General features: G+C 44.0%; 1 protein-coding gene across 2 annotated transcripts; it reads left to right on the top strand.

Annotated features, from left to right (window-relative positions):
* The first annotated feature begins 386 nt into the window (after nucleotides 1–386).
* dus1l (dihydrouridine synthase 1-like (S. cerevisiae)) lies at nucleotides 387–16,581 on the top strand. Of its 2 annotated transcripts, none has more exons than XM_056240621.1 (14): nucleotides 387–510; nucleotides 865–1,106; nucleotides 1,807–1,915; nucleotides 2,983–3,033; nucleotides 3,117–3,229; nucleotides 3,490–3,572; nucleotides 11,884–11,987; nucleotides 12,102–12,249; nucleotides 14,177–14,273; nucleotides 14,402–14,487; nucleotides 14,699–14,865; nucleotides 15,337–15,374; nucleotides 15,519–15,594; nucleotides 15,923–16,581. In XM_056240621.1, the coding sequence occupies exons 1-14, from the start codon at nucleotides 432–434 to the stop codon at nucleotides 16,042–16,044; spliced, it is 1,515 nt and encodes a 504-aa protein (XP_056096596.1). In that variant the 5' UTR covers nucleotides 387–431; the 3' UTR covers nucleotides 16,045–16,581. The 2 variants fall into 2 exon arrangements, with proteins under 2 accessions (XP_056096596.1, XP_056096597.1); XM_056240622.1 differs by having other exon boundaries at nucleotides 429–510; nucleotides 869–1,106.
* The last annotated feature ends 794 nt before the right edge of the window (nucleotides 16,582–17,375 follow it).

Raw genomic sequence — 17,375 nt, forward strand, 5'->3', positions numbered from 1 at the left:
ACACTGGACACAAAAAAATACAGTAATATCCCAGTAATATTGTTTGGTTCGCAGTGACATCTAGTGATCAGTTATGGCACGGACGTAAATGTGTTATCTTCTGTAAATACTAGTAAAATGAAAAAAATGGGATGGGGTGGGAAACAGATTTTAAGCTTCTATATTCCAGATCTATATTCTATATTCTATATTTGCCTCACTGAATCCGTCTCCATTAACATGGCGCAAATTATGAATAAACCGTATACGAAGACGATTATATACAAAACAAATGTGTCTAGAAAGATCGATAACATGACACATTTTTACTTTTCAAGGATTTATTTTTTATTTATTTTTACAAACCACAAAAAAAGTTATCCCAGCAAGATAAGTAATCTGTTTTCATAATAAACACGGAATAAGTCAATAGATATATTGTTTCCTCACGGATGTATATCACCGCGACACACGCAGCAGTTCATGTGCCGCATTACAGAGCTGCTGTCTGTAGCTGGATCATAAGCTACTGTAAGTATTCTGCTCTCATCAGTTTGTTTTAAAACAATGACAGCTCGTAGTTAACATATACGCTCTGTCAATGTTTTTGCCTTTCATATGAATTATTACAGTTTATTTCTTAAGATGTACAGCACAAATCATTCCGTGGTCACAGTCTCTTGCTGAAACACATTTCAAAATGTGTAGTAAAGAATGCCTTGACAGATCCATATAGACTACTATTACTATTGTGCTAATTAATGTTCCTTTTAGGTCGTATAGTAAAGCTAATTGTTATGCTAATCAAAACATGCAAGTGAATAATATCAATGTCTATAATCTTATGATTGAATCGTGTAGTCAATGTGACTTCATCCTATGTAGGCAGCATGGCGAAACCCCGCGGGTTCGAGTTCTGGAGGAGCACTCTGAAGGGCGCGCGCTACGTGGTCGCGCCTATGGTGGACCAGAGCGAGCTGGCGTGGAGGCTGCTGAGCCGCAGACATGGCGCAGAGCTCTGCTACACGCCCATGCTACACGCTCAGGTGTTCCTCAGAGACGCCAACTACCGCCGCGAGAACCTTTACAACGAAGTCAGCCTGGAGGACCGACCCCTCATCACACAGGTGGCTGTTTGGCGTCAGTAAACACAAGAACACATCACCCCAGTAGGGGTTCAATCTTCAGCTGGCTGGCAGGAGACGCCACTGGCATGTCACGTGCACTGCCAGTCTGATTCTGGCATGTCACGTAACCTGTCAGTGGCTGGCTAGTTGTCTGGCAGTCTCCCTTTGGCAAGTTTCAGAAACCATTGATTTTTGGCAGTTTTTGTGTTTTGTGTTCCTCCTTCTCTAGCTCATTTATTATGCGTCTGTTGATATGATTATGTTCTTTTGCATGATTGGCGTTTTAGAGAATTTTATCCCAATTGAAGCAGTCAAATGGCCGTGATTAGACTGGCAGCTTACTGACACTTTGCTGGACGCTCAATCCAGTAACTCGCGGCTGAACTGCGAGTATAACGCGTCGCCTGACACTCTCGCTGTAAGGAAATAAATTGCTTTGTTATTACGAATATAATCTCAAGCATCTATTCTTCAGTATGATTGATGTTTTGGGGACGGTTATCCCAAATTAAACCAGTCAAATGGCCGTGATCAGACTGGCAGCTGCCAGCCAGCCACTGACAGGTCACGCGACATGCCAGTGGCGGCTCCTGCCAGCCAGCTGAAGATTGAACCCCCACTCCATCATCCTCCATGAGGTTACAGAGAGGATTGTGCGAGTTATTCACCTGAGTATTTTTGTGTTGGTGTCTCCATACAGTTCTGTGCCAATGATCCTGAGGTGTTTATCCAGGCAGCTTTACTTGCCCAGGATTACTGTGATGCTATTGATCTCAATCTGGGTTGCCCCCAGATGATTGCCAAAAGAGGTAACAATTCATTTCTGTTGTATGCAAGATAAGCACTACCGTTCAAGTGTTTTTTTTTTTTTTTTTTTTAAAGCAAGAACGCATTAAATTGATCAAATGTGACAGTAAAGACATTTATATGTTGCAAAAGATTTCTATGTTAAATAAAGCTTTAGATTCATCAAAGAATCCTGAAAAAATGCATCACAGTTTTCATAAAAATATTAAGCAGCAACTGTTTAATAATAATAATAAATGTTTCTTGGGCATCAAATCATCATATTATAATGATTTCTGAAGGATCATGTGACACTGAAGACTGGAGTAATGATGCTGAAAATTCAGCTTTGACATCACATGAATAAATTACAGTTTAAAATATATTCAAATAAAAAACTTTTTTTTAATTGTAACTATATTTAAATTTCATAATATTACTGCTTATGCTGTATTGCTGCTGCTGCTGATACTTTAATATTTGTCCCCTAAGGTAAATTAGTTTTGGGCAATACATATGAAGCTGTAAAACAAGATAAACACATCAATAACAATAACACAGTCATGTCCTTCACACTAAAGTAGAGTTAAAAAGTTTTGTAGCCAAGGGAACAAAATAATTCTTATAAGCAGTTGTATCTTTAACTTTAGAATATTTGTTTTAAATATTTGTTGGTACATATTCTCAGGTAAAAATGTGAAGTTTATTCCCTCTAAAGCAAAGTGATGCATTTTTGTAAGAAAAATATCCATATTTATAACATTATAAACTATAATCACTGGCTTCCGGTAACGATCGTACGTGAATTTAGTTCTGGCGGAAGAGTGACCTCTGACCCGACGCATATTAAAAAATATTTTTAATATAACTCCGATTGTGTTTGGCTGAAAGAAGGAAGTCAAATACACCTAGGATTGCTTGAGGGTGAGTAAAATATATGATAATTTTCATTTTTGGATTAAATAACCCTTTAAAAGACGTCTTTCAAAACCATTAAAACATTTTAACTATCCCAAACCTTTGAATGGTAGTGTTTCAATTTCAAAATTTGTCCCTATGGAATCATTTAATGTTTTTGAATCTCTCCTAGGCCATTATGGTGTGTTTCTTCAAGATGAGTGGGACCTTCTTGAGAAAATGAGTAAGTGGTCTCATTTTAAAAGCTCAGTGCAGATGTGAATCATGCAGAGAATATGTATCTTATTCAGGTGCTGTTGTTTACAGTTAAATTGGCTGATGAAAAACTCTCCGTGCCCATTACTTGCAAAATCCGGGTCTTCCCAGAGATCGAGAAAACAGTGAAGTATGCAAAAATGCTGGAAAAGGCTGGATGCCAGGTAAAGTGTTCCATATAGAAGATGCTCTTATCTAAAGTGACGTCTAGAAGGGTTAGTGCATATGGAGAAAACTGGGATTATGTGCCCTTGTCAGGAGCCCACTGGCGGATGGGGATCTCTTCTTTGGGTCTGTTTAACCTGGAATTGATCAGTCAACATTTGTGTTACCAGATGTAACCACTTAGTTACCAAAAACCTCAATGTAATGTGATTAATATATTCTTGAACCAACTAATGGTTTGTTATCTGTTTTTTGACAGCTCCTCACAGTTCATGGGAGAACCAAAGATCAAAAAGGGGCTTTGACCGGCATTGCAAGCTGGAAGCATATCAAAGCTATACGGTAAGCAGTGATGGGAATAACGACGTTATAAATAAACGGCGTTACTAACGGCGTTATTTTTTTCAGTAACAAGTAACGTAATCAAACTAATTACTGTTTCCTCCGTTACAACGGCGTTACCGTTACTGACAATAAAATGTGCCGTTACTATAATTGAGCTCACTGAAGAGGTTTTCATCCGAGTAGGCTCTCTCTCCGCCATAGGACCTGCAACGTTTTTTCTCTGGTGTTTGTGTGTTTATGAGGTGCCTGACTGGACAAAAGCGGAGCGAACGCCGCGAGCGTGCTCAACAGTGTGCGAGAGAGACCGAGTGTGTCCGAGAGCGCGCTCAACAGTGCGTGAGAGAGACCGAGTGTGAGAGAGACCGAGTGTGTCCGAGAGCGCGCTCAATAGTGCGCGAGAGAGACCGAGTGTGAGAGAGACCGAGTGTGTCCGAGAGCGCGCTCAACAGTGCGCGAGAGAGACCGAGTGCGAGAGAGACAGAGTGTGTCCGAGAGCGCGCTCAATAGTGCGCGAGAAAGACCGAGTGTGAGAGAGACCGAGCGTGTCCGAGAGCGCGCCTCAACAGTGCGCGAGAGAGACCGAGTGTGAGAGAGACCGAGTGTGTCCGAGAGCGCGCTCGACAGTGCGCGAGAGAGACCGAGTGTGTCCGAGAGCGCGCTCAATAGTGCGCGAGAGAGACCGAGTGTGAGAGAGACCGAGTGTGTCCGAGAGCGCGCTCAACAGTGCGCGAGAGAGACCTCGTGTTTGTCCGAGAGCGCGCTCAACAGTGCGTGAGAGAGACCGAGTGTGAGAGAGACCGAGTGTGTCCGAGAGCGCGCTCAATAGTGCGCGAGAGAGACCGAGTGTGAGAGAGACCGAGTGTGTCCGAGAGCGCGCTCAACAGTGCGCGAGAGAGACCGAGTGCGAGAGAGACAGAGTGTGTCCGAGAGCGCGCTCAATAGTGCGCGAGAAAGACCGAGTGTGAGAGAGACCGAGCGTGTCCGAGAGCGCACCTCAACAGTGCGCGAGAGAGACCGAGTGTGAGAGAGACCGAGTGTGTCCGAGAGCGCGCTCGACAGTGCGCGAGAGAGACCGAGTGTGTCCGAGAGCGCGCTCAATAGTGCGCGAGAGAGACCGAGTGTGAGAGAGACCGAGTGTGTCCGAGAGCGCGCCTCAACAGTGCGCGAGAGAGACCGAGTGTGTCCGAGAGCACGCTCGACAATGCGCGAGAGAGACTGAGTGTGTCCGAGAGCGCCGCTCGACAGTGCGCGAGAGAGACCGAGTGTCCGAGAGCGCGCTCAACAGTGTGCGAGAGAGACCGAGTGTGTCCGAGAGCGCGCTCGACAGTGCGCGAGAGAGACCGAGTGTGTCCGAGAGCGCGCTCAATAGTGCGCGAGAGAGACCGAGTGTGAGAGAGACCGAGTGTGTCCGAGAGCGCGCCTCAACAGTGCGCGAGAGAGACCGAGTGTGTCCGAGAGCACGCTCGACAATGCGCGAGAGAGACTGAGTGTGTCCGAGAGCGCCGCTCGACAGTGCGCGAGAGAGACCGAGTGTCCGAGAGCGCGCTCAACAGTGTGCGAGAGAGACCGAGTGTGTCCGAGAGCGCGCTCAACAGTGCGCGAGAGAGACCGAGTGTGTCCGAGAGCGCGCTCAACAGTGCGCGAGAGAGACCGAGTGTGTCCGAGAGCGCGCTCAACAGTGCGCGAGAGAGACCGAGTGTGTCCGAGAGCGCGCTCAACAGTGCGCGAGAGAGACCGAGTGTGTCCGAGAGCGCGCTCAACAGTGCGCGAGAGAGACCGAGTGTGTCCGAGAGCGCGCCTCAACAGTGCGCGAGAGAGACCGAGTGTGAGAGAGACCGAGTGTGTCCGAGAGCGCGCTCAACAGTGCGCGAGAGAGACCGAGTGTGAGAGAGACCGAGTGTGTCCGAGAGCGTGCTCAACAGTGCGCGAGAGAGACCGAGTGTGAGAGAGACCGAGTGTGTCCGAGAGCGCGCTCAATAGTGCGCGAGAGAGACCGAGTGTGTCCGAGAGCACGCCTCAACAGTGCGCAAGAGAGACCGAGTGTGAGAGAGACCGAGTGTGAGAGAGACCGAGTGTGTCCGAGAGCGCGCCTCAACAGTGCACGAGAGAGACCGAGTGTGTCCGAGAGCACGCCTCAACAGTGCGCAAGAGAGACCGAGTGTGAGAGAGACCGAGTGTGTCCGAGAGCGTGCTCAACAGTGCGCGAGAGAGACCGAGTGTGAGAGAGACCGAGTGTGTCCGAGAGCGCGCCTCAACAGTGCACGAGAGAGACCGAGTGTGAGAGAGACCGAGTGTGAGAGAGACCGAGTGTGTCCGAGAGCGCGCTCAACAGTGCGCGAGAGAGACCGAGTGTGAGAGAGACCGAGTGTGTCCGAGAGCGTGCTCAACAGTGCGCGAGAGAGACCGAGTGTGAGAGAGACCGAGTGTGTCCGAGAGCGCGCTCAATAGTGCGCGAGAGAGACCGAGTGTGTCCGAGAGCACGCCTCAACAGTGCGCAAGAGAGACCGAGTGTGAGAGAGACCGAGTGTGTCCGAGAGCGTGCTCAACAGTGCGCGAGAGAGACCGAGTGTGAGAGAGACCGAGTGTGTCCGAGAGCGCGCCTCAACAGTGCACGAGAGAGACCGAGTGTGTCCGAGAGCACGCCTCAACAGTGCGCAAGAGAGACCGAGTGTGAGAGAGACCGAGTGTGTCCGAGAGCGTGCTCAACAGTGCGCGAGAGAGACCGAGTGTGAGAGAGACCGAGTGTGTCCGAGAGCGCGCCTCAACAGTGCACGAGAGAGACCGAGTGTGAGAGAGACCGAGTGTGTCCGAGAGCGCGCTCAACAGTGCGCGAGAGAGACCGAGTGTGTCCGAGAGCGCGGTCAACAGTGCGCGAGAGAGACCGAGTGTGTCCGAGAGCGCGCTCAACAGTGCGCGAGAGAGACCGAGTGTGTCCGAGAGCGCGCTCAACAGTGCGCGAGAGAGACCGAGTGTGTCCGAGAGCGCGCTCAACAGTGCGCGAGAGAGACCGAGTGTGTCCGAGAGCGCGCCTCAACAGTGCGCGAGAGAGACCGAGTGTGAGAGAGACCGAGTGTGTCCGAGAGCGCGCTCAACAGTGCGCGAGAGAGACCGAGTGTGAGAGAGACCGAGTGTGTCCGAGAGCGTGCTCAACAGTGCGCGAGAGAGACCGAGTGTGAGAGAGACCGAGTGTGTCCGAGAGCGCGCTCAATAGTGCGCGAGAGAGACCGAGTGTGTCCGAGAGCACGCCTCAACAGTGCGCAAGAGAGACCGAGTGTGAGAGAGACCGAGTGTGAGAGAGACCGAGTGTGTCCGAGAGCGCGCCTCAACAGTGCACGAGAGAGACCGAGTGTGTCCGAGAGCACGCCTCAACAGTGCGCAAGAGAGACCGAGTGTGAGAGAGACCGAGTGTGTCCGAGAGCGTGCTCAACAGTGCGCGAGAGAGACCGAGTGTGAGAGAGACCGAGTGTGTCCGAGAGCGCGCCTCAACAGTGCACGAGAGAGACCGAGTGTGAGAGAGACCGAGTGTGTCCGAGAGCGTGCTCAACAGTGCGCGAGAGAGACCGAGTGTGAGAGAGACCGAGTGTGTCCGAGAGCGCGCCTCAACAGTGCACGAGAGAGACCGAGTGTGAGAGAGACCGAGTGTGAGAGAGACCGAGTGTGTCCGAGAGCGCGCTCAACAGTGCGCGAGAGAGACCGAGTGTGAGAGAGACCGAGTGTGTCCGAGAGCGTGCTCAACAGTGCGCGAGAGAGACCGAGTGTGAGAGAGACCGAGTGTGTCCGAGAGCGCGCTCAATAGTGCGCGAGAGAGACCGAGTGTGTCCGAGAGCACGCCTCAACAGTGCGCAAGAGAGACCGAGTGTGAGAGAGACCGAGTGTGTCCGAGAGCGTGCTCAACAGTGCGCGAGAGAGACCGAGTGTGAGAGAGACCGAGTGTGTCCGAGAGCGCGCCTCAACAGTGCACGAGAGAGACCGAGTGTGTCCGAGAGCACGCCTCAACAGTGCGCAAGAGAGACCGAGTGTGAGAGAGACCGAGTGTGTCCGAGAGCGTGCTCAACAGTGCGCGAGAGAGACCGAGTGTGAGAGAGACCGAGTGTGTCCGAGAGCGCGCCTCAACAGTGCACGAGAGAGACCGAGTGTGAGAGAGACCGAGTGTGTCCGAGAGCGCGCTCAACAGTGCGCGAGAGAGACCGAGTGTGTCCGAGAGCGCGGTCAACAGTGCGCGAGAGAGACCGAGTGTGTCCGAGAGCGCGCTCAACAGTGCGCGAGAGAGACCGAGTGTGTCCGAGAGCGCGCTCAACAGTGCGCGAGAGAGACCGAGTGTGTCCGAGAGCGCGCTCAACAGTGCGCGAGAGAGACCGAGTGTGTCCGAGAGCGCGCCTCAACAGTGCGCGAGAGAGACCGAGTGTGAGAGAGACCGAGTGTGTCCGAGAGCGCGCCTCAACAGTGCGCAAGAGAGACCGAGTGTGTGAGAGACCGAGTGTGTCCGAGAGCGCGCTCAACAGTGCGCGAGAGAGACCGAGTGTGAGAGAGACCGAGTGTGTCCGAGAGCGCGCCTCAACAGTGCGCGAGAGAGACCGAGTGTGTCCGAGAGCGCGCTCGACAGTGCGCGAGAGAGACCGAGTGTGTCCGAGAGCGCGCTCAACAGTGTGTGAGAGAGACCGAGTGTGTCCGAGAGCGCGCTCGACAGTGCACGAGAGAGACCGAGTGTCCGAGATTGCGCGAGGGAGACCGAGTGTGAGAGAGACCGAGTGTGTCCGAGAGCGCGCCTCAACAGTGCGCGAGAGAGACAGAGTGTGTCCGAGCATAATATAGTTTGTTTTTAAATAAATTACACATTTCGGTAGCCTATTGGTAGGCTATCATCTGCAACATTTTAATTAGTTTGCATGGTTATAAAATAAAACTAACCTGTTATAACCAAAACAACCTGTAGGGAACGTTCCCAGAAAACGAATTTGTTTGACCAGTTGTGAGCACATGCGGCAAACACGACTAGAATGTGGCTAAAATAACATCTGATGATGACGTCCTCTTTAGGTTATAGAAATAAAACCCAAAAATATTATATTTTATTATTATTATGTATGTTGGTACATTGTTCAGTATTATATTGAGAGTACTTTTTGTTAAACTGTTTACTTTTGTGAGGAAAAAAATACTTCAAGTAGGCTATACAGTATGTCTACCAGTTGTAAAGGTGTGTGAGTTTTATAATTTTAATTTGCACTACAAAGACTGTATGTGTATGTATATTTTTTTTATTACCATTTATTTCTTTTTGGTACATTTCTTAAAGGTGCTATATGTATTTTTTTAGCGGCCTCTATCGGTGATGTTTCAGATTGCAACCAATTTTTACAAGAGCGCTCTTACGCGTGCTCGAACACAAGAGCGAGCACTCATGGTACCGGCCACACTGAGACTTTCAACACGAGAAAGCATCACACAACATGCTGAAAACTCATGTAAACTCCCACTGTAACGATACAATAATAGGCTACTTTTATCAGCTTGACATTGAACTAATGCTCCATGCTCGTACCATGATAACGTTACATTGACTGCATTTAGCCAACTTGTGGTGTTATCTAGCATAAGGCATTTCACTAACTATTCGTGTATCTTTCACAATCAGCAATGTCAACATAGATGAATGTATAATATGATAACGAAAACGGTTAGTGAACTAGACGGAACATTTTCAGTGTAACAGTAAGATCGTAGGAAGTAACATTACTGTACTGAACGTGTCAGGAAATGTGTATTATATTATAAACAATATGATAGTAGTGGAATGAATGATGTTAGACAGTAGATCTAGTACATAAAATAAAAGTTACATCCTAAAGCACCTACTTTTTGTTATCCTGGAACTAGGGGTGCTCCGATCAGGATTTTTGGGGCCGATCGCCGATTACTGGAAGCTGTATCACCCGATACCGATCACCGATTACAGGGTCTATTTGAAGACTTCTTTTTATCATGTAGTATTACTTATTAAACTATATTTAACAACAATGTACATTAAGTATTACATTTAAGAGAAGACAATGCATAATGAATTGACACCTGTGTATTTTATTTGCAAGCAACATGTATTAACATAGCAGCTTGGTTATTGGGAGCAGCTTAGGGCTTGACATACAACTTTCCTGTAGAATAGAATATAAAATAAAATTAATAAAAGACAGAACATCTGAGTCTTTAAATTTAGCTTTAGACTACTTTAAACTAAAAACAGCAACAAAAAAGGCTATAGCCAAAATAATGTTTTGAGTCAGTCAGCCATCAGTTTTTCTAATACACTTAAAGTGCACAGCAAAAAAAAAAAAAAAAAAACTAACAACTTCCATATCTGTATCTATAACTTTGCTTTTTTCTGGGATGCTTAGTCAGATTTTGTGGGCATCTAGAGAGGAAGAGAGAGGTGGAGAAACCTTTTTTGTGTGTGTGTGTGTGTGTGTAGAACCCTTGCAAAATTATTTTAAACAGATTAAAAAAGCCACCACTACTGGTCACATCTATGGTTAGATTGATTTTTTTTTTTTAGATCCAGTGAAGTCTGTCCCACCATGTACCTAATATAAATAAATAAAACATCTTCAGTTAACTAGCAGATCATTCATTTAGTTCGCTATTAAATAAGAAATCTAGCGCTAAAATGTGTTTTTGAACTCAAGCTGCTCGCTCGTTGCCGCGGCGATCAGTTGCATGGATACAGTGCTCTGTGCCTCGCGCAGTCTTCACTCGGACGTGCGCTTCAATCTATCTATCGGGGGGGGGGGGGGGGGGTTGGATACATTTTTGTCATTGGTTGTGTTAAATTCTTACCCAGATACAATAGTGCCATTTTCTGATTGGCTATTGTGTAGCTCGACGAACAACACCAGAGGAAACGCACTTGATTCATGCCGGTTCCACAGTGAGAGCGGCGCGGCCGCTGCGGCATATTAAATATATTACAAATAGTTTTTCAACCTGAGAAATACAATGTGTGGCGGGAGAGCGTGACAAAAGACCGAAATGAGTGACTGTCACGCTCAATGCTTGGCACTTGAGAGCCCTGTTGTAGAATTGCCAGACCGGTGAAGCCATTTTTACCAGGGCGTAAAAAAATTGTCTCGCGAGTTTTGCGTCATTTGATCGGCTTTTCTGGATCGGCCTTTATTGAGACCGCCGATCACACATCCCAAAGCAATTATCGGCCGATTATGATCGGTGACCGATCAATCGGAGCACCCTTACCTGGAACAGTCTTTTGTATTCATTTCATGTCTCATGTATGTTGTAGTTTACCTTGCTATTTCATTACAGTTAACCATTATTTCAGCATATCTGAAAACTTGTAATTTATCAAAATAAAAATAGCGGAGGTCTCTCCATAATTCAAACACTCTGCCGATGTAGATCCGTGTTTTCGTCCTAAGTCGATCCGATTCACGTTTGGCCTGACGAGCTTCAGCAGATACAACTTTTTTTTTGTTTTGTATATTTATGTGGAGTTTGTGTTGGAGTGTGTGTTGTGCTGGAGTCAGGTCGTTTTTGGGTGTTATCAGACTCCATGTCGTTTAGCTGCAGTGCCGTCGCATAGACTGTATATAAAAAGGAGAGAGGCTCGGGAGCGCGCATGCACGTCACATCCGATGGATTTCGCAGAAAATCCGACCCGGAGACTTCACATAGAAATAGGAATACTGGCCTTCAGAGGTAATAGCAAAACCCGACAAGTGGATCATTGTAATGTGTGATTACAACCCCTTCACACACAGGCAATACAAAAAGGATTAATTTTAGAAGAAAAGTTACATATGGCACCTTTAAGAAGCATCATTTATTTTTAGCCTTATTTGTTGGCCAGTTGGGGTCTGTGCAATAAATCTTGAAAGTTCTAAACCAAATTGTGTTTAGTTGTTCCACTATAGTAATGATAATATTTTAATATTTAAGTTAATAGGTGTCTCTCACATTGTCCCACAGCAACATTAAAATAGTGAAGATTAGTCTACAATTTTTTTTAATAATGTGTTCTATTTAGTGTCCATTTCATTAATTTAACATATTTAATATTGGGGGTATCCAAGTTATTGCACATATTTAAACATAAAAAAAAAGTAACACAATAGTTACTTTCGCTGGTAATTAGTTACTTTTGTAATGATGTATTTTTGTGAGAAGTAACTAGTAACTATAACTAATTACTTTTTTAAAGTAACTTACCCAACACTGACGGTAAGAGATACAACCCTTGCTGCTGGTGCTGACTATTAGTGTTTTGTCCTGGTGATTAACTTTTTTTGTACTTGTGAAGAGAGGCTGTAAACATTCCTGTTTTCGCCAACGGAAACATCCAGCATCTGAGTGATGTTCAGCGCTGCATGGAGGAGACTGGAGTACAAGGTGTCATGAGTGCAGGTAACGTTCTCCTCATGCAAAGAGAAGATTCATAAACATACTTGTACAGAAAGACTGATACTTTGATCTTTCATATGCAGCAGTAATATAAAAATGAACACATTACATTCACAGAAGGGAATCTCCACAATCCTGCCCTGTTTGAAGGCCAAAGTCCACCTGTGTGGGAGATGGCTGAGGAGTACCTGGATGTTGTGGAGAAACACCCACCATGCAGTCTGTCTTACGTCCGTGCCCACATCTTCAAACTATGGCACCACACGTATGTTCCTTCACATTTGACCCCAATATTGTGCTGTTGCTTGAGAGTTTCATCTCTTAGAATGGAGAGAGCCACCATTCAAATGTTGGGGGTCAGTACGATATTTCTTTTGAAAAAATAATACTTTAAGCAGGGAGGCATTAAAATGATCAAGAGTGACCTTAAAAACATTTGTAAAGTTACAAACGTTTTCTATTTCTAAAAAATGCTGTTCTTTTGAACTTTTTATTCATCAAATATCTTGGAAAAAAAGTAAGTTTCAGAAAAATATTAAGCAGCACAACTGTTTTCAACATTGATAATAATCAGAAATGTTTCTTGCGCAGAAAATCATCATATTCAAGTGATTTCTGAAGGATCATGTGACTGAAGTAATGATACTGAAAATTCAGCTTCACAGAAACAAATGAGTTATTAGGAGTCCAAGCAAAATGAAAATGAAAAGGGCCTTAAGATAAATAAGGGTTTGAGCTGCAAATGATATCTTCACATTTACTTCTGATTGTCCTGTGACATCCTATGGCATGCGATTCATCTGAATTTAAAGGTGCAGTGTGTATTTTTTAGCGACATCTAGCGGTTCAGTTGCCAGTTGCACTAATGGCTCAGCCCACTGCTCACCCCTCCCTTTCGAAGAAGCTACGGTGGCTAAAACGGGACAAACATATCGTCGTCTGAGACAGCAGAGAATAGCCAGAGTAAGCCAAGAGTGTGTAACATTGTCACTGTTTCTGTACCACAGTCCATTATAAACCACATCATGGATAAAGTTTACAAAGCCATAGTCAGGTGAGGATCAAGGGTCTTAATATATAATATAATAATAGTAATATCAGCTGATTGTCTCACAAACGCAACCAGCCCATTTCTCCCCACATAGCACACCCATACAGCGAGGGAGAAGAACCACATGAAACTATGCAACTATATATTTTTTTCTAACAGGGTAGTAAAAGTTTAGCTGGCTAAATATGAGCTGTTACTGTGGCTGAGCTGGTTAAAGCGTAAAGCCTTGTTTAAACTCGACGCGTCCACAAAAATGACATGATTGTAACAGCGCGCGCGCCTCCGCATCCCCTAGACACCATTTACTACACACAATAGGCTTTTTTTCTCTGATTTTGAAAACTCTTCGCGATCGACTTAAAATGCTTCCAAGATCGACGGGTTGGTGACTCCTGTAACGTTACTGTTTTACGGTCAATGACAAGAGTACTAATCAGCTGTCTCACGAACGTAACCAGCACATTTATCCCCACATAGCAAAGCCATAACACAGCGAGGGAGAAGAACTAAGTTACATGAAACAATCCAACTACATATTTTACACCACTGACAAGGGAAAAGTCACTACTCACGGTGTTTATGGCTTCTAGCTTTCTGCTGCTTCTCTTTCAAGGTAGAGACGAAACGCGTTCTGTAACGCTGTTTGTTCGCTGTCGGCTACGGTAGAAACATGACGTCACAATATGTCGACCTTCATAGAAGGGGGTGCCCGTGGTTATGTAGATATAAATGTCTCATTCTAAGGTATTAAAAACATTACGGTTTATTAAGTAAGTTCTTTATACACCACTGAAAACATAGTTATGGATGTCATATTGCATTTCTGTTAATAGATACTCAAAATTTTTACACATTGCACCTTTAAATGTTGAATGTGAGTCCACTCATACATATGATCAAAGATTCAAGATGGACTTTACTCTAAAAACCACGTAAGATACATTTCAACTTATTGGCTAATCATCCACATGAGCCATTAGTGCTTGGATTTCACGATATCACTTTTTTTTTACTACATTTTTGTTCAAATAAATGCAGCCTTGGTGAACATAAGAGTTCTTTCAAAAACATTTAAAAAATCTAGCTGACCCCAAACTGGTGGTCACTTCTTAAATGGTAAGTGTGTATTTGTTTACAACAGCCTACAGATACATCAAGACCTCAGGGAGGAGTTAGCCAAAGCCAAGAACGTACCTGGTATTGTGGAGATCAACAGACAGCTGAAACAACGTTGCCAGGTAAAGGAACTGCTGATTGCAAACTTTGGGATTGAAAGGAATTGCTGATTACAAACTTTATTTCAAGAATAAACATTAGGCTTATGATAGATTTTAAGAGTTTAATTCTCTGGCTTTTTACTCTTAAGGAGGAGATGGCTAAAGATGAATCAGAATGGAATCAGACTGGACTTCCCTTCCCTCACTGGATCTGTCAACCTTACGTCAGACCACCGTGAGGATGTGTTTTCTGATCTTGTGTGACACCATCACAATCATAGTATTTCTGTGTTCTCAGCAAAGCAGTATAATATTAATCATAACTATCACTGAATGACCCAAGGTTTAAGGAGCTTCATTTCTGTCCATCCATTATGGACATAAACTAGTTTGAATATAGCGGTGTATACCCTGGAACTTGTATGTGAGGATGGTATATTTTGCAGGCCCAAGGATCCAAACACTGAAAACGGGCAGAAAGCACTGGAAATGAAAGCTGTGTGTGTGAAGAGGGCACTGGAGGACAGTGACGGAACCAACGACTCGCTCTCCAAGAACAAGCAGAAGAAGAAAGCCCGTAACCCCTACAAGAACTTCTGTCCAGAGATGAAACGTAAGACCAAATCTTTTCCCAGTGTTTTCTAAAGCCTGTAGACCTCACTGATGGCACAGTGCACATTATCGTAACTAACTGAAGTCTTTTATGCTCACCAAGGCTGTATTTGTTCGATTAAATTTACAGAAAAACAGTAATATTGTCATGTCAAAGCTGAACTTTCAGCATTACTCCAGTCTTCACTGTCACGATCATTCAGAAATCATATGATGATTTGCTGCTCAAGAAACATTTCCGATTGATACATAGACGATACTTTTTTTTTCAGGATTTTTTGATGAATCGAAAGTTAAAAAGAACAGCATTTAGTCTATCAATGTCTTCACTGTCACGTTTGATGAATTTAATGCATCTTTGCTGAATCAATTTTTTTCTAAAATAAAAACATCACTGACTCCAAACTTTTGAACGGCATTTTTTTATTGATTAAGGTAAAATAACATGCCTTTGCTTCCTTGTGTTCTGCAGCAAAATACATTAAGTGTGAGCAATGTGGCAACCCTAAAGTAAGACTTTTGATTATATTTTTAACTGTTGTTTTAGGTTAATGTACTCATTTTCAAAGTGTTTACAGAACCATTTCATGTGCTTTTTAAAAATCTTCAAATTTACACAAGGTGAATATATATTTTATTTTACTCCTTCAACAGGGGAATAAATGTGTCTTCAACTTGTGCCGTGGCTGCTGCAAGAGGAAGGCTTTCAAGGAAGTGGCTGATTGTCCTGGTTAGTATATCAACCACAAAGAGACTACTGATCAAGTTGCACATTGCACACTATGAAATTAAGCTGTTTTTTTTAAATCATTTAATACTGTTGAGAATGGGGTATTTGGTTTTAATTTGCCAAAATATATAATAGTGAAAATAATGAGTCTACTGTTTAAAATTCGTTTTGTGAGAAAGTTACATTAACTATAAATGTTTAAAATTAAAACACTATTGTTATGGTTTGTACAAGTCTGCTTACCCAGCTTGTATCTGTATGTATCTAGTAATATCCTTCCACTTCTACAAGACTAAGTATTTCCTCTGTGTCCATTGTTGGGTTTCAGGCCATGGATTGAGATTCAAAACCAAGGCTTTGAGACAGTGTAACTCCAATACAGGTGGTGGGCTGACAAATGGGAAACTCAACAGTCAGACAGATTCCACTGCTGTCCATGATCCATTGTAGGCTGTGCCCTGACCTAAAGGAGGCTTATGTCCTGGATATCTGAAAACTCGTTGACCACTTACCATTGGGAAGCTGCTGCACTGAATTGGAAGCTCAAGACTGCAGTTGTGGCCAAACGTGGTTCTCATTTCTCTATATGTAATTTGGATCATTTTTGAACATTGCAAAGAAACAGACAGCGCTGCTGTTACTTGTGCTAATCATTCTCTTCAATGATGCACCACTTTCTGGACTGCTGCTGGGTGAATAGATCCATATTCTTAATATTTTGAGACTGCTTATTAGAATAGTGTTTTGATAATCACTTATAAACACTTATGTGTTTGATAATGATAGGAACATGGTATATGAAGCAGCCACTCTGAACGCACAATCCTGCTCGGCCAAGAAAGAAGATCTGGCCTTTTATTGCGGGACATTCTGTGGAAATACACTGATGGACATCTTCACGCAGACATAATCTGAAATGTGCATTTTTATTTTACTTATTGTCTTCCGAAATGAAAGATTCAGCAGATTTGTATGTTACAACAACAATGAAACAACTTTTAATATTTTGTTTTTTTAAATGTTTTTTTGGAGCATGTATATAAATTAACTTTTACTACTTTCCTGTGCTGCCGTGATCATGTATGATCACACATTGACATTGATTTTAGAGGTGAGGACAGTTACACTACAAATTATCTGATTTAGATGCCTTACCCTATTTGCCATCATTGTGTTGCCTTTTATCTTTTTTTCTGTTAGCATTTCAAGGAAGTATGCAGTTCTAATACAACTGGTTCAACAATGACTTTCTTTATTATAATTATAGCCAAACATAATGCTTATTTTTCCACACAGTACTTTAAAGCATCAAAACTCAACTCAGTGCCTTATCCTAAAGAATGTGGGTCAGTTACTCAAGGACATCTTTGAATGAATCCTCCTATACTGTCCATAAATGTATATGTTTGTACAGAGCTGTTGTTTTTCTGTGGATTCTTTTTTTTTTTGCTCATCAGTTTCTTATACTTACAGTAATGGTTTGGGAATTTTGCTCTAATTATGACCAAAAAACTGCACGGTTTCTAAACGTTTCTGTGTAGTTTATTCAAGGCCATAAAAGCAAGTAAAGTCTACCTTTGTTTTACGTCACTGACCAGCTGGATGATTCACTGGAGTAACAATCAGAACACAATACAACAGAGAAATAACTAAATGTTATTAAACAGAGATGAGGCTGAAATCGCTATAAAGAGTGTTAAAGTCAGTGTAACTGCATTTTTATCTGCAACACCACCACCTAAATCTCATCAGAAACGGATGGAGAAAGAGCCTTTCCAGGT

Source organism: Rhinichthys klamathensis, unplaced genomic scaffold, assembly GCF_029890125.1.
Source record: "Rhinichthys klamathensis goyatoka isolate OS25496 unplaced genomic scaffold, OSU_Roscu_1.1 h1tg000605l_1, whole genome shotgun sequence".
In the NCBI taxonomy this organism is placed as follows: Eukaryota; Metazoa; Chordata; class Actinopteri; order Cypriniformes; family Leuciscidae; genus Rhinichthys; species Rhinichthys klamathensis.